The following is a 20097-nucleotide window of genomic DNA, read 5'->3' on the forward strand; positions in this document are numbered from 1 at the left end:
AGTGGCGTCTCAAATTTAGGATTGCACTGCAGAGCCCTTGGAGGACAGCAGCTTCTCCACCATCTGCTTGGCGTAGCGCATCCTGGTGGCCAGCTCCCTGCTGCAGCCAAACTCCTCCAGCAAGGACAGCTTGTAGGTGCGGAAGACTCGTTTGTCGTCGATGTAAGTGACAGCAGCCATCAGGGGGCAGAGGATCAGCTTAGCGTGGTCCTGGAGGAGATGAAAACAATGTCATTTAATGTTATTTTTGCCAAGTGAAATCTGTGCTGCATCGTGGAAGGAGCATAGACATAGTAGACGCCTCCTCCGGCTCTGAGGCGTCTGTAGCTCGGGCACCTTTGAAGGCAAGCTTCCTTACTACTGGCCAATCACAGCGTGTCTTTTGCACAACTTTTTAAAATCTAGTTTAAAAAAAATATATAACGGGATATTTGTATACAACTCGCTGTGACTGGCCAGTAGTCAGGAAGCAATGAACTGCAGAGGCTAATTAGGCATCTAGGTTTCTATATATACGGAAGGAAACCCCCAACACTAGCGCTGCGTTTCCTTAACAATCTAGCACAATATGTAGAATATGTAGAATTATGAGGTTTAGGTAATATCGTTCTAAAGTCTAGTTAGTCTTTGTTGCGGTCAAAAGTTTGACATAATTGGGACATCAATGTGAAGTCATATCGCCCTGAAAGTACAGCAGAATGGTGCTTGGTCCCAAATATCAACTCCTGAACACTCCCAACTAGGAGTGTGAAGCCTACACATGTGTTGGTCTGGCATTACTCTTTGGATGCAGTGACGTTTACCAACCTGGAAGAAGTTGATCTGGACTGTGCCGTTAGACAGGTGCAGCACGATGGCGCTCTTGGTCCTGAACCAGTGGGAGAGGTAGGGCAGGCGTGCCAGCTCATCACCGTCTCTACGTGCCATGTTGGCACCGGCCTTGAGAAGGTGCTCGCTCATGTAGCTACGGATGTCTTTGAGCAACGTTATCTGCAAGAGAGGCGATAAACAAAACGGGGTCGATAAAGTGATAAGGATTAACAAACATAAGAGGCAGTGAGACAGAAAAGTGTAAAGACCTCAAGATCAGACAGATCAAGCTGTAATACTACGACTACTTTAAGTTTGACTACGCCAAGAGATCAGGATAACATGAGATCTCAACTATAAAAGTTGCTCCAAGCATGGAGGAAATTACTCTATACTGGGCGAATAAATTGCTTTCCCACTGCCAGTAGACAAGTATATGTTATAGTTTTTGAGCCTAGTATACTTTCAAGCCAGATCATAATCCACCAATACAAAAAAGGATCGGTCATCTGATGTTTCATCAAATAAGTGTCTCTCTCTAATATGTCTCTGCCCACACACTTTATTTGCCGAGGACCTAATGCAAACTATCCCTTTTCACAACCCCTTGAAGACATCTGGCTCCATGCCCACCAATAGCCGAGTTAGTAACATCTTAAAAGTTTCAAAAATAGTGCTGAGTCAGAAAACTACTGACCTTCTTGGTGAGCACGACAGGGTACGAGCGTACACTGATGTAGCTCTCTGCATTGGTTTTATCAATGTACTGCAGGCTCTCTCCATCGGTGTACATCATCAACCGTGTGTAGTCCCTGAAGAGCACGCCCACGCTGTTGTCACACAGCTGGTAGCCTGGGAAAAAACAAAAACTTTTAAAATACACAATACACCACACAAGGAAGAAATGACAGAAGGCAAGCCTACATAGACACTGCACATTATTGCAGTACTGTAGTCACGTCATGCGACTAGTTATTCTACCCCTGCAAACAGTTGTATAAGAATTCTGCTGCAAGACACTTTTGCTGATATACATGTGAAAGCAGAACAAATCATTTAGAAAATACATTTCCGCAAAAGGCAGAAGTGCGTCTTACCTAGCCCGTATTTATCCGAGTAGTCCACCCACATGCTGATCCAGAAGATGGGGATGCACGCAGGGTCTTCTGCCTCTTCTGAAAGTTCACACAAAATGATCAGTGTCAGAGGTGGCTTCAGTAAAAGTAGCAAGAAAAGAAAAGTCCATTACAAGTAAATACCTGCATTCAAGAAGTTTGACCAAAAATAACTTCTCTTCTCAAATAGTCTATTTGAAAACTGCTCATCTAAAAGTTCACAACGAACAAAGTATACACTTTTTTTGAAATAATTGAAATCCACAAAGTAACTTGTAAGGTGCGGTCAAACCGAACTTCATTCTGCCTATGCAGCGGATTCTGCCAATGCTTTTCAATGGGAACTGAGTTGTTTGTTGCCATTTGCGGATAACCGTTCCCGTTTAAAAGCATTAGCAGAATCTGCTGCATAGGCAGAATTAAAGTTCGGTGTGACCGCACCCCAACCCCAAGTTTTTAAATTGAAAAAAAAAATCCAATATTTGCCTCTGCTATGTAGTAGAGTAGAAATATCAAGTATTGTAAAATGTACATACTCAAGTAGAGTAAAAAGTACCTCAAAACAGTACTCAAGTAAATAAACTTCAGTTTCTTTCCACCACTGGTCAGCATTCACAATGTTATCACAATTCACAAAGATAAGTTCAATGATCAGCTGAGAGACACAAGGCCATTCACAGCTTGGGGGGGAATCTGAACACAGACATGACAAAGTGTTTGCTCTCACCTTCGCGTACGAGGGGCCTCTCCGACGGCTTTGTTGCCAGAAAAGCTGTGATTTGCTGCAACATGTCAGTCAGGTTGCAGTCTGGTGCCTCCCTGAGAATACAGAACCAGAACTCACTTAATCAATCTGTACTGGACGATGTCCAAGAACCAGTGGAGAAAACCCTCAACATATCGTTGCTGTCAGACGGAAACATCTCATCTCCATATATTAATTTGTGGGTTGTAAATGTATCAAAAGTTACATATCCACAAGCTCGAAATGCAGCGCAAAGCAGTGTTTTGAGCTTTTAGATCGGCAACGTATGCCATTTTACAGTCAATATAATTACTTAAAACAGTTAACCCCCTCATGTAGGAAATATATCCTATTTCGATGTGTTGTTTCACACCACAGTTAGTAAGTTAGAACATTACTTTCCTGGTGGTAAGTCTGTTAAGCATGTTTGTAGGGAGATGCAGAAACATTACCTAAATAGTAAAGTCATTTTTCTGTTTAGTTTCTTCTCTTGGCTAATCTAGCCTAAATGCATGCTGTATAGGGCATAGCAGTGGTGGCCATTTTCTGGTTCCACTTCAAAATACTCAATGCATTTTTCCCATTGACATTTCCAAAAATATTTATATCAATTAATTTAAGCCTGGAATCAAGCCATCCAGGGTCCTGGTGAATCATGACCATAAAACGTTTGATTCTGTGAAAAAACTTTTTTGAAAACGGTAAAACAAAGGGTATTTATTAAATATAGTATATCATATAATTAAATATAAAATTAAAAAAAAGAAGAAAAAAAAATCACAGAAAAAAATGTTTTATGGTCATGATTCACCAGGACCCTGGATGGCTTGATTCTAGGCTTAAATGAATTGATAAATATTTTTGGAAATGTCAATGGGAAAAATGCATTGAGTATTTTGAAGTGGAACCAGAAAATGGCCGCCACTGCTATGCCCTATTAAAGAACAATGATGTCTCACCTTGGTGCAGGGTCATCTTTGACCTCCACCTTTTCTGAACCTCCTGGAAAAATAAGAAAACATTGGTCAGGACCAAGGATCAACCTTGCTCTAGCACATGAAGGTAGCACTTTATCGAAGTTTCATGATGTGTTGTTGAATAGTTTCTACCATTGAGGGGAAAAAAATACCTTTGTTGTTCAGCGCGGTGAGCGGCCGTCTCGTCTCCGCCGCTGTGGAAGGGGCGATGTAGAAACGCGGGGGCAAAGTGAGGCACGTGGTGGGCAGGTGCGTGGGGACATAGCCCTGCGTGAAGTACTCGTCTGTCTGCAGCTGTGCAACGGTGGGCCTCTGGGAGGGATCAGCGCGCAGCATCCGCTTGATGAGCGAGGCTGCTAATGGGTTGACGTTCTGCAGAGGAGAGGGTTTACAGGTGAGGACAAAGCAAAGGTGATCACACACACACAATTCTGGGGAAAAGGGAGGAAAGGCAGTATGTTAAATGGGATGTAGATGTTAAAACGACATTGGCAAAGTTGGTGTTTGGAAAGTTTAATTGTGCTTTAATACGCTGGTTCGATTCCAGAGCCCCATGACCTTGGCTTCGCGTCACTCCCCGTCTCGCTTGACTGTGGTGTGCCAACTTACCCAGGGGATGGTATAGATGTTCTTCTTGATCCGGTTGTAGGTCGCCTCCTTAGAGGACGTCTGAAATGGAGCCTTACCCACCAACAGAGTGTATCTGGTAAGAAGACAGGAGGAACGAGGGGTCAATAATTGTACAATTTGTTTTAATTCAACCTTTTTTCTATGATTTCTTATATATTTATCCATCTTCTCTAGTCTTCTTTCATTACCGTTCCCTGAGAGGTTCCATATTATGTGCTTGTGATCTACAATGTTCTACAAAGGAAAAAAAACTACACGTTGACAACGTACAGGATGCATCCGAGTGCCCAGACGTCCACCTCGAAGCTGTGGCCCTTCTTCAAAAGCACTTCAGGGGCGATGTAGTTGGGTGTTCCACACAGCGTCATCTTCCTCTCACCATCGTACGTGATCTTAGTTGCCAGGCCAAAGTCCCCTTTTGGAGAGAGATAAAGATTCATGTTAGCTTTCATTCAAATAAGTCCATGTTTACTCAAATAAGTCCATGTTTACAACTTTATTAGTAGGAATCTATTCCTTTTGCGAGTCGGGGCGTGCCGTGGTCCGTTAGAGCAGGGGTCTTCAACAGGGGGTTCGGGACCCCTAGGGGGACCTCAGAGTTACTACAGGGGGTGCGCCAAATCTTTGTGTGATGTATATATTTTTTTACCATAACTACTTGAACCCTATAGCATCCCTTTTCTGATGAGAACTTTAGCCAAAAATAGCAGATCTACAAGCTCACAATGCTTCGTGCTGCGAGGCGTTATGAGCTTGTAGATCGGCTATTTTTGGCAAAGAGCTATCGGCGTAGAGGGAAAAAAGAGCAGACCACGTAAACAAAAAAAGTTGAATCAGAAACATAATTTTATACAATATAGAGGGGGTCCCTGCTTCATCTCTCTCTCAGCTAGGGGGTCCTTGGGCTGAAAACGTTGAAGACCCCTGCGTTAGAGGACAAACAGGCTTGTTGTGCATGTGTTATTTGGGATTTTGCTACTGTGTGTGGTGTGTCATTACGAAAAAAAGACAGGATATCCGATATGCACATCCCCACAGTTCTTTGAACAGTGTGCTGAACCAAATAGTCAAGTGAAAATAAGGTAATGTCTGCACACGATATACTGCTTTCCCATATTTTCTATGTGTGGCTCTGAATGTGTCAGACTCGCAGCACGCATTAACTTACCTATTTTGACCATCATATCGTCGCTTAGGAAGATGTTTCCTAGTTTGAGATCTCTATGGATGACTCTGTTGTTGTGGAGATACCGGCAGCCGTTCAGCAGCTGCAACATGAAGTAACGTGCTTCCGGTTCCGTCACTGCCTTTCGGCGCTTGTGTAGTTCCAGCAGAGACTGTAGATAGAACACAAGACAATGTTGGCATGATTATTATAACCCTCAGACAAGAGATTTACAAACCCAATAAAATTACAACGAAGACGAATGAAGGTTTGTCAAGTGAAGCCATTTTAAAGCCAGTTTTTAAAACATAGCCGGTAGGGTTTAAATGCAAATTTTAAAAAAAAAGGGCTACAGTAGGGTACATCAGGGGTTCTCAAAGTGGGGTCCCCACTCCACAGATAAATTCATTGATATAGCTAGGAACCAAATGGACCCTTATGGGGCTGTAACTCTGAGAAGCGTACCGATGAGTTATGGTGGTCAACAGTCCAATGCAGGGGTTCTCAAAGTGGGGTCTGGGGAACCCCAGGGTCAGAAACATATCCGCCATTTTAATTTTAAATCTTGAATTTCTTTGAAAATGTTTGAATATTTTTGATATCTGGGGTCCTAGGCACAAAGTATTTTCAAATTCAGAAGCAACGGGCAAACATTGATTAACTTGATATAGCCTTGGATGAAGACTATCATAGATATGTTATCGATTCTGACATTTGCAGATATGAAAGTAAAAGTCAGACGGGATAAAATACATCTATGATAATCTTGATCAAAGGTTTACCTTGATACAAACCATGAGCCTACTGTATAATGCAAGATGTTATTGGGACAATAATTTAAACACGACAGGAAAGACCGTAACAGCAGCGAAGCAGGACAACACCAACAAGGCAGTGAGAATAATGTCAATGCAAAGCCTTAAAAGCCCACATGGGGGAAATCTCCTAGAGTGATTATTAGATATAAAATGTAAACAAATTACTCTTGGATCAAGACCATCATAGATGCATTTTATCGATTTTGACATTTGCATATCTATGATAAAAGTCAGACTCAAGCAAAAAGAAACGCATCTATGATTGTAGTCCCGATCTAGCTCTGGTCCATAGCGTTAGAAGGATTTCTCCTTAACGCTACGTTACTTTTACTTTTCAGCCGTGTCTTTGGCTGCACGCCTTAGTAAAAAATAAAAAGCATTTTAATCCGAGCGTCATTTTTTCGTAGAGTTATAATGTATCAGAGTGCAGTACACCTCCCAGCCAATAGGGTCGCGTAGTCCAGTCTGAGAAAATGGCCACCGATCGGATTTAAATGCTTTTCATTTAACAATACGGAAGATACGGGTACTTACACCCAGGCGTTTCAACTGGTTACATCCATGGCCGTGGAGTAAGCACTTTACATTTTAAATCTGAAGGTTTATGTAGATGTACTGGTTGTAAATGTAAAAAAAATCTAAAAACCAGGAACATGCGCCATGACGCTTCTGACAGACAAGCGTCATGTGAACCATGGCTAGTCCTGATCCAAGGCTATAATGAACAACAAGTCTACATACCCTCCGTCTGCAGATCTCCAAGACCACGTAGGCGAAGTCGTCGTCCTCGAAGAAGCCATGGAAGCCCACGATGTGCGGGTTGTCCAGGCTCTTGTGGATGGCGATTTCCGAGGTCATCTTCTCCCTCTGGTGCTGCTTCAGGATCATGGACTTGGCCACGATCTTCCCGGCGAAAACCTCCTTGGTCTCCATGTCCGTGATCTCGAAGCACTTGGCGAAGCCCCCCTTGCCCAGGAAGCGGCCCCGCTGGTAGCGCTTCTTGGTGCGGGGGTCCACCAGCACGTCTGGGATCTCCTTCAGGGGGGCCGAGGAGGAAGAAGAGGAGGCCGAGGGCTTCACAACGGCCGCACACATTGTTGTTGGAAAGTTTTAGATTTGGTTTTAAAGTAGAACCACGGAAAAAAAAACGTAGTTTTAACCACGAAAAAGTTAAATCACGTTCTCAACTTGAAAACTCCTGTAAATAACGCTTACTGGTGCCTCGACAGGACGGTTAAGTTGGACGCCAAGCTAACGTGCTCCTCTATCTCTCTCTCTGTGCAATCCTTAAAATAACAAATTTACGATCTAAACTGACGGCAAAATCATTTAAACGTCTGTTTAAATGTATAAAAGTATTGCAGTCCGCAGTGTTGAAAGTAAAAAACGATATATTCGCGACAACAAACACAGTAAAAGCCCAGTAACGTCTGTAATGTAATGCTGCTTCTCTCGTCTCTCCCTTCTTGTGACAACAGCAAATTTAAACCGTTTAAATTGCTACCCAGCTGCTGACGGCGCCCTCTGATTGGTCCACTCGAATTACAAACGTTCCATCGCAATGCATCTTGGGGGAAACAACAAAAGCGTCCTATCGGTTCGCTGGAACCGGCTGCAATGTGACGTTCCAGCGAGCCGATTGGCTGTTAAAAGGAGAGCATTGCACTCTGGGAATTGTAGTCTATAATGTTAAATGTAACGATTTACTTTGAATGAATAATATAAATGAAGGAAGAAATAGATATAGATAGATAGATAGATAGATAGATAGATACATAATTATTATCATTATTATTATTATTAACTTTATTTATAAAGCACTTTTAAAACAGTGCTTTACATAACATTGTAGAAAAATAATATATATATATATATACACACACACACACACAAACACACACACATATATATATATATATACACATACATATATACACATAGCCCCATAAGGGTTTATATACATATACATATACATCTGTGCCTGTCCATAAGACTAGTGGTTCTCAAAGTGCGGTCCAGGGACCCCCAGGAGTCCTTGAAGGGGTTCCAGGGCCCCCGGCAAAATGATGTATCTTATCTTTGTCTACTTTTACTCAACTACAACTGTAGGCTATTGCTGCTATGATAGCTGAATTCTCCTCCTGGGAGCAATACAGCTTTGTTTTACCTTACTGTATCGTATACACATTTTTTCTTGGAGCTTGGTTCATGGAGGCAGTATCGAGGGTAGTGGTGGTGGCTTCTGTTTGTGTTCACTATATCAGTCTGGTATAGCTGTGCTATATATATGATTGATAGTCCTGATACAATGCTATAAAACAAAGGCTATAAAAGACAGACTGCCTTTCCCACTTTACCTTTATAGCCTCACATGTTCCATTATATTTATCATGAATACATCATTTTACCACATGGATTCTTATCATAATACTTATTTCATGCTGCAGCATATTCACCATTCCCATATCGCAATATATTCACCGTGACCTTTTGCTACAGATCTCCATTACATTTTGTTACAGCCTCATGGTCAGCACCAAACACTTGTGAAGTATATTTCCCACTGCCGACAACCCATATGAAGTATCTCTTCCACGGCCTTAAAGGCTCTATTGAACTTTTGCAGTTGCCAACAACGCCATATTGTAGATAAGTTTGTTGTTCCAGAGATGAGAATGAATGGTGGTAGAATGAATGGAGTCATCACTAGTCAGTGAGGTGTCTTTGCTTCCAGTTTATTACAGCAGCCAACCATCTCCACAGCCTAACGGCCGGGAGTGGCACACCCAGATATTTACACTTTGGTACAGTCTATATAGCAGTGGTCACATTGAATAAGTGGCTGGGGGTCAGCCTCCAAAGGTGAGACCCCACCCAGACAAACAATAGATCCCCCTTTTAGTCCCTGGTTCGATTTGCAACTGTATAGGCAGGAAAGGGGGATGGGGGACACATGCTCTCTCTCCCAGGTAAGCAACAAAGAGAATGTTAATAGTACCCCCACACCCCGGTCAGCCAACAGCTGTCTCAATCCGCTCTTCTGTCTGTATGCTCCCTGTGAAATATGGCTTACATTTATATCTTGTTATTAAATATACTCCACTTGTTTTCTACAATGCAAGCTACGTTGGTAATCTAATCAGGGAGTTTCTATTCACATCTTGACCCAGTTCAATACATCAACATTCATTTCATATTAATTTCGTTTTTTTAAACAACACAGATACAATTGGTTGGTTGAAACACAACCCTTTATTAATCTCAACAGTTTAAAGCATCATTTCTAAACAAACACACATACTTGCCATATCCTCTTCCTGGTCTGAGGATCTCAAAAGGCTATCACATGACCACAGTGCTCCTTATATAGGATGGTAATTGGGACATACCACTTGCCAGGGGAGTGTGTATTTTTCTGTGTAATATCTATTATGGAGGAAAAGAGTTGTGTTGCTAAAAGCAGGATTAATACATACCATGTGGATGATAATGATTACTGTAAGGTTTGGGAAATGTTTTCTTTGTTGTTTTTCCACTAGTGATATATAGGTGAAGGTATTGAGTTAACCTGTCCTCTAAGACAGATGGTTGGTGCCACTAAACAGAGGCCCAGGTTAGATTATTTGAGTCAGTCTAGTGTCAGCCACGAGTCAGTGAAAATGGGCACAATCACAGACTGAGTTTAGGGCAGAGCTCCTCAGCAGCAGTGTCAGTGGAATCATCCATAGGCCCCCCTGACCTGTTTGCTCGCTTGAAAGCATGTTTTTTTATTTATTATAATTTTTTTGAAAGAAAAATATTAACCTTTTTTTCAGTGGTGTAAAGTAACTAAGTACACGTACTCAAGTACTGTACTTAAGTACAAATTTGAGGTTTTTTTTTTTTTACTTTACTAGAGTATTTCCAATTGTCTATACTTTTACTTGTAGGCTAATCCACTAAATCTCAGAGGCAGAATTGTACTTTTACTCCACTACAATTATTTGAAAACTTTAGTCACTAGTTACTTTGCAGATATAAATTGTTACGTTATAAAACATACATTAACCACTTTAGCCCTATTTTATACCTAGGCTATTTGAAAATCGCCGATCCACAAGCTCACAACGCGTCGCGAGCTTGTAGATCTGCTATTTTCAAACATTTTAGTACTTTTACTTTTCATACTTCAAGTACATTTTGACACCCATACTTTTGTACTTCTACTCAAGTAAATTTTTCATTCCAGACTTTTACTTGTAAGAGTACTTCTACATTGCAGTATTGATACCTTATTTAAGTAAAACATCTGATTACTTTTTCCACCACTACTTATTTTTTTAACCTTTTGTATTGAAATATTTGCTTTGTCCATTATGCCCACCTAGCTCTCATCAGAACGAACTCTTTTACACACTATGACAAACAAACACAATACATATATAAGTCTGATTTATTATTATTATAAGCTGCATATCTATGATAAAAGTCAGACTCGATAAAAAATAAATCTATGATTTGATAGTCTTGATCCAAGGCTATGAAACAAAGGCTCTGATAAACAAATAGACATACTCTTGTCTGCAGAGCTCCAGTACCACGAACACGAAGTCGTCGTCCTCGAAGAAGCCGTAGATATTGAAGCTTAAATATTGACAGCGTAGTAACGTGTAATGCACATTTGTGCAGCACTGTTCCTTTGATTGCATGTACTTTTGGGAGCACTTTTCTATCAATAGGCCCACGTTGTGTGGTTTGTCCAGGCTCTTGTGGATAGCTATCTCCCTGTCATCTTCTAAAAATGTGGAGGAAACATACATTTACATTAGGGGTGTGCCGATACACTAATCTTTATCCGGATGCAGCTTTACACCTTATGGTCCTTATCCGGATGCAGCTTTCCACCTTTATGTTCACTATTTTAGCAGATCTATAAGCCTGCAACGCGTCGACGTGTTGTCAGCTTGTAGATCGGCTATTTTCACTTTTTTAGCAGATCTACAAGCCGACAACGTGTCGACGTGTTGTCAGCTTGTAGATCGGCTATTTTCACTATTTTAGATATTTAGTAATAAAAAAGAAACGGTTTTAGACATACAAGGTTTCCACCCAACAGCGACGATGTATATATTTGTTGTCACAATGTTGTATGTAAATGTATAGATCAAAAGTATATTTAGGCCTACTTTTCATGCAGTTGAATACCTTTTTTTACTTAGTGATTGTTTTACTTTTACCTCAAGGATCCAGATTACTTCAATGTGTAACATACCATGCATTCCTCTATGTCCCTGCTCCACTACATTACTGTTCAATTAGTTATTTACTGTAAATTATTCTCCGGAACTTGTTTGATCCCCATTGGAGGGAAGATAAGTTCAGGTGTCATAATATTCAAGATGTTTATTCATTACATCTCATACAGAGTCAGATAAAATACAAATAAGTAGTAAAAAGTGTGTAGATTTATCATAATGGCAGCAGCATTAGTTAGAATGAAATATGATGAGTTCCAAATCAAGATGAAATAATATATTATATATATCTAGATGTATAGATATATTTAATAGATAAAATATAGACTGATCTGCATTTGAGGTGGATCTCTGAATAAGTGAAAATAATGATGTACAGTCTAACAATAAATATAAAATGTACAGTGAATATATATATATATATATATATATATATATATATATATATATATATACTGTAGTGTGTATCTACAATATGATAAGACATAAATGAAGGGTTATGCTTAACAGGCATCTGTCAAAGTTTGGCAGTGTAGGCCTACAAGCCAATTTTCATGAATCTATCATCTATACTCATAAAGTAGATGAATCACTGGGGAGAAGCACACCCCCCCCCCCCCTCCTTCCATTTTTCCCCTCTTCCCCCCCTTGGTAGGCGTATGTTCCCCATCCCTTGGGGGGAGTATAGCGCCCAGGATCACTTAGAAAGTTGGCGAAAAAAGGGTTACAAAAATCGTGGGATAAAAAAATATTAAAATAAATTAAAAAAACGGCAAGGCGACCTCTGATTGAGGTACAGTATCTATATAGCACGGATAATTGGCTGACAGTCTGTCAATAATTAACAGTCTGGTGATACCAGCCCATATAAAAAACAAACAGACTTTGTGCCCTTTAGAATCTGATACCGTAATAAAATGTAATATCAGCTCTATAAACTCACACCACGTTGCACCAAGTAAGTAAGTAAGCTAAGTGCCACACAATGACCTTAGCAAACACACAGGCCAATAGTTTGATGACCGGCAGCGGTTCCGGTAGGAGACACAAAGAGTCTCCTTTGTGTCTCCACTGGTCATGAAAATATTGGCTTAGGAATGCGACAAAAACAAAAAAATATCCTCAGCTAAGGGGTCCCTGCTTCATCTCTCTCTCAGCTAAGGGGTCCCTGCTTCATCTCCCTCTCAGCTAAGGGGTCCCTGCTTCATCTCTCTCTCAGCTAAGGGGTCCCTGCTTCATCTGTCTCTCAGTTAAGGGGTCCCTGTTTCCTCTCTCAGCTAAGGGGTCCCTGCTTCATCTCTCTCTCTCAGCTAAGGGGTCCCTGCTTCATCCCTCTCTCAGCTAAGGGGGTCCCTGCTTCATCTCTCTCTCTCAGCTAAGGGGGTCCCTGCTTCATCCCTCTCTCAGCTAAGGGGGTCCCTGCTTCATCTCTCTCAGCTAAGGGGTCCCTGCTTCATCTCTCTCTCACAGCTAAGGGGTCCCTGCTTTATCTCTCTCTCTGCTAAGGGGGTCCCTGCTTCATCTCTCTCTCTCAGCTAAGGGGTCCCTGCTTCATCTCTCTCTCTCAGCTAAGGGGTCCCTGCTTCATCTCTCTCTCAGCTAAGGGGTCCCTGCTTCATTTCTCTCCCAGCTAAGTGGTCCCTGCTTCGGTCACTTTATTTCGGTTCTAGGGTTAGGTTAGGGTTATGTCGTTTAATTCTTATTTTTGCCTGATTTTACCGATTTATTATCTGACGGCACGGGCCCGCGAGGGTCGCGGACCGGGAGGCGGCCGCCTCCCTGGCCTCCCCGGACGCTCCGCCACTGGTCCCTGCTTCATCTCTCTCCCAGCTAAGGGGTCCCTGCTTCATTTCTCTCCGAGCTAAGGGGTCCCTGCTTCATCTCTCTCTCAGCAAAGGGGTCCCTGCTTCATCTCATTCTCTCTCAGCTAAGGGGTCCCTGCTTCATCTCTCTCTCAGCTAAGGGGTCCCTGCTTCATCTCTCTCTCAGCTAAGGGGTCCCTGCTTCATGTCTCTTCCAGCTAAGGGGTCCCTGCTTCATCTCTCTCTCAGCTAAGGGGTCCCTGCTTCATCTCTCTCTCAGCTAAGGGGTCCCTGCTTCATCTCTCTCTCAGCTAAGGGGTCCCTGGGCTGAATAAAGATCCCTGGCATAGAGAAGTGGTTGACAGTGTGTCCATAAGTAACAGTCTGGTGATATATAATAAATCATACAAACTGCACAGTCAACAAGCAGACTTTGTGCTCTTTAGAAACCTCTGTCACATTAAATAGCTCTATAAACTCACAGCGCGCCGCACCATGACACCTTGTGAGCTTGGAGATCTGCTTTTTTCAGCCAGCCAGCTTTTTTTCTATACCAGTGGTTCTCAAACCTTTTCATGTCAAGGACCCCCAAAATGATGTTTTTTGGCTGTGGACCCCCTGTCTCAAAAAAATGTTTTTGTGCCAGGATTTTTCAAAAATAGCAGATCTACAAGCTCATAGTGTGGCACGAAGTGACGCACTATGAGCTTGTAGATCTGCCATTTTTGAATAGCCAAAGTATAGAATATGGTTAAAGTAGTCAAAATGATTGTGACGCCATATTAACTCGTTTTGCTGGGGACACCTGCGCACACACACACCTGCACACACACACACACACACACACACACACACACGCAGTGTTGAGACCTGCTGACTTACAGGAAAAGAGAGGATCAAAGGTCACATACATGTGTGAGGTAGATTATTATTGGGTGTGGCCTAGCAACAGTAGGAGAGCAAACACTCTGTGTCCATTTTGACACAGCACAGCAACCCAGAGGAACTAATGGATACAGTGGAATGAAGGGTAAGTGTTTTTGATACTTTTTAATACTCTATACCATGTAGGACCTTTTACCTTAGTAGGGGTCCATTACGCCATTACGTGTGTGTGTCATAAGTTTGTGATCGTGTGTGTGTGTGTGTGTGTGTGTGTGTGTGTGTGTGTGTGTGTGTGTGTGTGTGTGTGTGTGTGTGTGTGTGTGTGTGTGTGTGTGTGTGTGTGTGTGTGTGTGTGTCTATAGAGTACTAGGGGCCTCACAGACACACAGCCCTAAAGCTCATACTGTAGGTGTCTGTGGGGCCCCTATAGAGTACTAGGGGCCTCACAGACACACAGCCCTGAAGCTCATACTGTAGGTGTCTGTGGGGCCCCTATAGAGTACTAGGGGCCTCACAGACACACAGCCCTGAAGCTCATACTGTAGGAGTCTGTGGGGCCCCTATAGAGTACTATAGGGGCCTCACAGACACGCAGCCCTAAAGCTCATATATTACAAGCTATAAACGTTGGTTCTGGTGAGTCGACACAATACGAGTTGGGAGTGAGAGAAGACACGCCCACATTCTGTTGTCAGTCACATAGGAGGGTCTGTTACATCAAACGGCTGATGCTTGTTATCCAACTATAGTCACCATAACCAGGGACTGTGTGTGTGTGTGTGTGTGTGTGTGTGTGTGTGTGTGTGTGTGTGTGTGTGTGTGTGTGTGTGTGTGTGTGTGGGTGGGTGGGCGGGCGGGCGGGCGGGCGGGCGGGCGGGTGTGGGTGCACAGGCATCCATCATTTCCAGTTGCATTGGTTTATTGTATTGTCTGTAACTTAAGGTTAAATACAGACCAAAGATGAGTGAGTCTGTGGAGAGAGAGAGCCAGCTGTGTATCTAAAGATGACCCGCCATACTTCAGTAATGAACCTGGACCTCCACACTTAAAGTATGTGAATCCTCCTATACCATATACACATTACACAGCACTAGCACATGACATAGCACAGACATCTAAAATATTACCCTACAAACTATGGAATATTTATCTATCTATGCAACTCTGTGTTTTTGGAACTATATTGTGTCTCTATTATTTTTGCCACACTGTGGTGAAGCCAAACCCCTAGAATATGACTCTATTATACTTGCATATGGAAAAAAACATTTAGGAATCTTGAACAAATTGACTTTTTCCTCCACATGATAATTGTCAATATTTGTATGATTCCAGAAGTGTTTACCACAGACCAGTGGTCTCCAACACCCAGCTGTGTGTCTATGAAGAGTGACATGTCTAAATGCCATCCTCCTGACTTCAGTAATGAACCTGGACCTCCACACACAAAGTATGTGAATCCTCCTAAACAATATACACAACACTAGAACATGACAAAGTGTTAAATTGTACGTGCAACTGAAATACAAGACATACTGTAGGGCCCTATCTTACACCTGTCATAAAAGGTGCAAAGTGCAGCTCTCAGTCATTGCTAGTTTACAACCACAGTGGTCATTTTCACACACACATTTTGTTACTTACTTGCTTATCCCCATTACGCCGACTGGCACAGAGGGCAGCAACAAAGTTTCTCCACTTCCATCTGTCTTTGGCCATCTTCTCTATGGTCCCCCAGCTCTGGTGTAGTTGCTTGAGCTCCTTTTCTATCGTCCTACAACACGTCTTTTTATCGTTTTAGGCCTCCCTTTCTTTATTTTGCCTTCTGGGGTCCAGTGTAATGTGATTCTTAGAATAACGTTGATGTCCATTCTGAGGACATGGCCAATCCAGGGGCCTGTTTCACGAAACCTGGATAGCTGTGAAGTTAGCCTGGTCCAGATCAGGCTAACAGCCAAGCTTTGTTAATCCAGTGCCTTGTTCTTCAAGTTTTGTAAAATAGCTGTTAGTCCAATGACTCCAATCGTAAACCAATGAGTTTTTCCACACTTATTCAATTCTTATGTGAAAATCGAAGATCTACAAGCCCTAAAAAAAATTGTCTTATGGCGGCCGGGGGTCCCCGTGGCGGCCGGGGGTCATAATTATATAATTATAATTCCAACATTCACTTAAACTCCTCGTGTGTGTGTGTGTGTGTGTGTGTGTGTGTGTGTGTGTGTGTGTGTGTGTGTGTGTGTGTGTGTGTGTGTGTGTGTGTGTGCGTGCGTGCGTGCGTGCGTGCGTGCGTGCACAGGCATCCATCATTTCCAGTTGCATTGGTTTATTGTATTGTCTGTAACTTAAGGTTAAATAAAGACCAGAAGATGAGTGAGTCTGTGGAGAGAGAGGAGGAGGGAAGTGACAAACAGCACATCCACAGTCCAGAGCCTCCAACAGCCAGCTGTGTGTCTAAAGATGACCCTCCACACTTCAGTAATGAACCTGGACTTCCACACTTAAAGTATGTGAATCCTCCTATACCATATACACATTACACAGCACTAGAACATGACATAGCACAGATATCTAAAATGTTACCCTACAAACTATGGAATATTTATCTATCTATGCAACTCTGTGTTTTTGGAACTATATTGTGTCTCTATTATGTTTGCCACACTGTGGTGAAGCCAAACCCCTAGAATATGACTCTATTATACTTGCATATGGAACAAAACATCTAGGAATCTTGAACAAATTGCCTTTTCCTCCACATGATAATTGTCAATATTTGTATAATTCTAGAAGTGTTTATCACAGACCAGAGTCTCCAACACCCAGCTGTGTGTCTATGAAGAGTGACGGGTCTAAATGCCATCCTCCTGACTTCAGTAATGAACCTGGACCTCCACACACAAAGTATGTGAATCCTCCTAAACAATATACACAACACTAGAACATGACAAAGTGTTAAATTGTACGTGCAACTGAAAAACAAGACATACTGTAGGGCCCTATCTTACACCTGTCATAAAAGGTGCAAAGTGCAGCTCTCAGTCATTGCTAGTTTACAACCACAGTGGTCATTTTCACACACACGGGCGGGGGCGGGGGTCCCCATGGCGGCCGGGGGTCATAATTATATAATTATAATTCCAAAATTCACTTAAACTCCTCATGTTTAAGCCTAACTGAATTATATATTTATGGACTTGTATATAAATTAATTGGATATTTTTCGACAACTTCTGCATTTAATTTGTCGGCAATACTTTGCCACGCTTTCTATCTGGATCTATATGTATTGCGGCTGTATTTCCTTTCTTGCTTATTATACATTTTACTTCCTTGTATGATTCCATGAGCTGCTGCAGTGCTGCTGTTCAGCCACAGAGAAGAACGCCGCTCTGGTTTTGGGCTCCATGAATGGTCAAGTTCAAGGATTCTGCTATCGACTTTCATGGTCTTTTATAGGAATACGTGAACGCACATTCAGCCTGGTTTAACGATCCTGGCTCGACAAAGCTGCTCCTTCTCAGCCCGGCTTGGCGTTCGTGGAACTGAATAAACCAGGCTGAACAGCGCAGGCTTGTCGAAACCTGGATTTGCCTTTTAAACCAGGATAATTTAATTCCGCTTTCGTGAAACAGGGCCTTGGTCAACTAATGTCCCATGGGGTTTATTTTTAACCCTTTCTGACACCTACCCCAACCCAAACCAAAACATGGTGATAACAGAGAATACCATAACTCTTGAAGTAAACAACATACTGGGACAAATGAACACATTTTTAAGGAATTCATTAAAGTGGTTATTATAAAGATCCAAGCACATCTTGACTCTATTTCAGGACATAAACAGCCAAAGAACTAGCAGAAAATGTTCAAATCACAATTATCACATCTATATTTCTCTTTGTACTAAACCTCTAAGGTGTATTATTTTTTACCATATGTTTTTTAGGACCTATATGGTGTCTAGTTAAGATTTATTCTTGTTGCCCTGGTTAAATAATGGCCCATGGGGTTCATTTTAACCCTTTCTGACACCTATTCCCAATCAAACCATAAAATGGAGATAACAGAAAATACCATAACTCTTGAAGTAAACAACCTACAGAGACAAATGAACACATTTTTCTATATCATTTGGACGCAAGGAATTCATTGAAGTGGTTAATATTAAGATTCAAGCACATTTTGACTCTATTTCAGGAGAGAAACAGCAAAGAAATAGCAGAATATTTTGAAATCACATCTATATTTCTCTTTGTACTACATTTTTAAGGTATATTCTAGTTAAGTTTGAATCTTGTTGCCCTGGTCAAATAATGTCCCATGGGGTTTATTTTAACCCTTTGTTACACCTATTCCCAACCCGAACCATACAATAGAGACAATAGAAAATACCATAACTCTTGAAGTAAATATACAGAGACAAATGAACACATTTCTACATATAATTTTGACCCAAGGAATTCATTAAAGTGGTTATTATTAAGATTCAGGCACTCTATTTCAGGACAGAAACTGCAAAAAAATGAACAGAAAATGTTCAAATCACATCTACTGTATATTAATCCTTGTATTAAATACTTAAGGTGTATTCTACTTTACCCCATGTTTTTTAGGACCCTTATGGTGTCTAGTTAAGATTTATTCTTGTTGCCCAGGTCAACTAATGTCCCATGGGGTTCATTTGGTGACCATTTTAAATCGATGCCCACAGGAGTGGCGTTTTCATATCTGAACCAGATAACGTACAAAGACAAATAAACCCACTTTTTCATAGAATGTTTACACCAGGAATCTAATGGAAAGGTCACTGACATGGTACAATCATTCTTTTGGTGAAAAACACAAAAATATCAAATTCTGGCTTATATTTAGACATAATTTAACTTTCTTAAATAATCAAAACTTAATTTCACTGATCAGTATCATCCATCTCTTTTCTTTTTTTTTTGAGTGGTGCCACCTTGCCCTTGAAGGAACTAGTACAGCCCTGACCACTGAATACATGGTACCCAAGCAGGGTGCTACAGTATGGCTGCCCAAGAGAGGTTGTAGCTCCGTGACGTTTACCAGCTGACGGTGCCTGCCTGTGCCAGTGTCAAGGTAGATGAGCAGGTTGATGTTGTCATCAACAATCATTCTTGGCAAATCTGCTAACACAAGAACTCACCAAAGTTATATAGGTATTGATCAATCAACTCACTTCTCAATCTAATGCCACAAGTTTATGAGCTGTTCCTTCCACGATGAGATCAGCTGTTTTACAATTTGCCAGCCGGGATGCTGCCTCCTTACTCCCCCAGACCTTGAGCATCAACTGGCAGAGCTGTCGCTTATTTTCCTCATTGCCCAGAAAGAACTTAAAGTCCTGGGGTTTCCTGGTGGCTGGACCTTGCACTTTGAATTTCTCCAAAAGTCCACGCCTCAGCCCCTACTGCGCCTTGATGGAATCAAGAGTGGTCTTGATTCCATCAAGGCGCAGTAGAGGCTGAGGCGTGGACCAGCTCGCTTGCCCCCATGCCAGGACACACTCATCCCCCACAATCCTATGATGATGGTCAGGGGTGGCAGAAGACAGAAGGAGGGATTTTGGAGCCTGTCTGGTCTTGTGGGCCAATTCTGCCCTTATCTATCATTGACCTGTTGGCTGCTGGTGTCATCAGTGATGGTGATGATGAGAGGGAAGAGGATGAGGTGGAGTTTGATGATGAGATGGATGATACTGATCAGTGAAATTGTGTTTTGATTATTTAAGAAAGTTATATTATGCCTAAATAGAATTTTATATTTGTGTGTTTTCACCAATAAAGAATGGTTGTACCATGTCAGTGACCTTTCCATTAGATTCCTGGTGTAAACATTCTATGAAAAAGTGGGTTTATTTGTCTTTGTACGTTATCTGGTTCAGATATGAAAACGC

General features: G+C 41.8%; 2 protein-coding genes across 2 annotated transcripts in view; one reads left to right on the forward strand and one right to left on the reverse strand.

Annotated features, from left to right (window-relative positions):
* On the reverse strand, nt 1-7716 carry LOC308089675 (serine/threonine-protein kinase PLK1-like). The gene is made up of 11 exons (XM_080434534.1): nt 7002-7716; nt 5446-5614; nt 4548-4692; nt 4257-4350; nt 3800-4019; nt 3630-3672; nt 2653-2744; nt 1908-1985; nt 1508-1662; nt 808-990; nt 1-210 (listed from the first exon to the last, which is right to left on the reverse strand). Exons 1-11 carry the CDS (start codon nt 7353-7355, stop codon nt 16-18), a joined length of 1728 nt encoding a protein of 575 aa, XP_080290660.1. The 5' UTR covers nt 7356-7716; the 3' UTR covers nt 1-15.
* An 8831-nt stretch (nt 7717-16547) lies between these two features.
* Nucleotides 16548-20097, forward strand: part of LOC308090018 (NLR family CARD domain-containing protein 3-like) — a gene marked incomplete at its 5' end in the record, with an annotated part of 29699 nt that continues 26149 nt past the window's right edge. The window contains one exon of the mRNA XM_080435045.1: nt 16548-16684. Within this exon, the coding sequence (XP_080291171.1) occupies nt 16548-16684 (137 nt within the window). The remainder of the gene's footprint in view (nt 16685-20097) is intronic.

The sequence above is a fragment of the Gymnoscopelus braueri genome (genome assembly GCF_963280865.1).
Source record: "Gymnoscopelus braueri genome assembly, chromosome: 8".
In the NCBI taxonomy this organism is placed as follows: domain Eukaryota; kingdom Metazoa; phylum Chordata; class Actinopteri; order Myctophiformes; family Myctophidae; genus Gymnoscopelus; species Gymnoscopelus braueri.

Bases quoted from the DNA above. Each gene is read 5' to 3' on its own strand.
- LOC308089675 (XM_080434534.1), bottom strand. From the start codon at position 7,355: ATGTGTGCGGCCGTTGTGAAGCCCTCGGCCTCCTCTTCTTCCTCCTCG. The intron at 5,615-7,001 runs GTATGTAGACTT...TTCTATCTACAG, and splicing joins TGGAGATCTGCAGACGGAGG to TCTCTGCTGGAACTACACAA. The intron at 4,020-4,256 runs GTAAGTTGGCAC...TCTCCTCTGCAG, and splicing joins ACATCTATACCATCCCCTGG to AACGTCAACCCATTAGCAGC.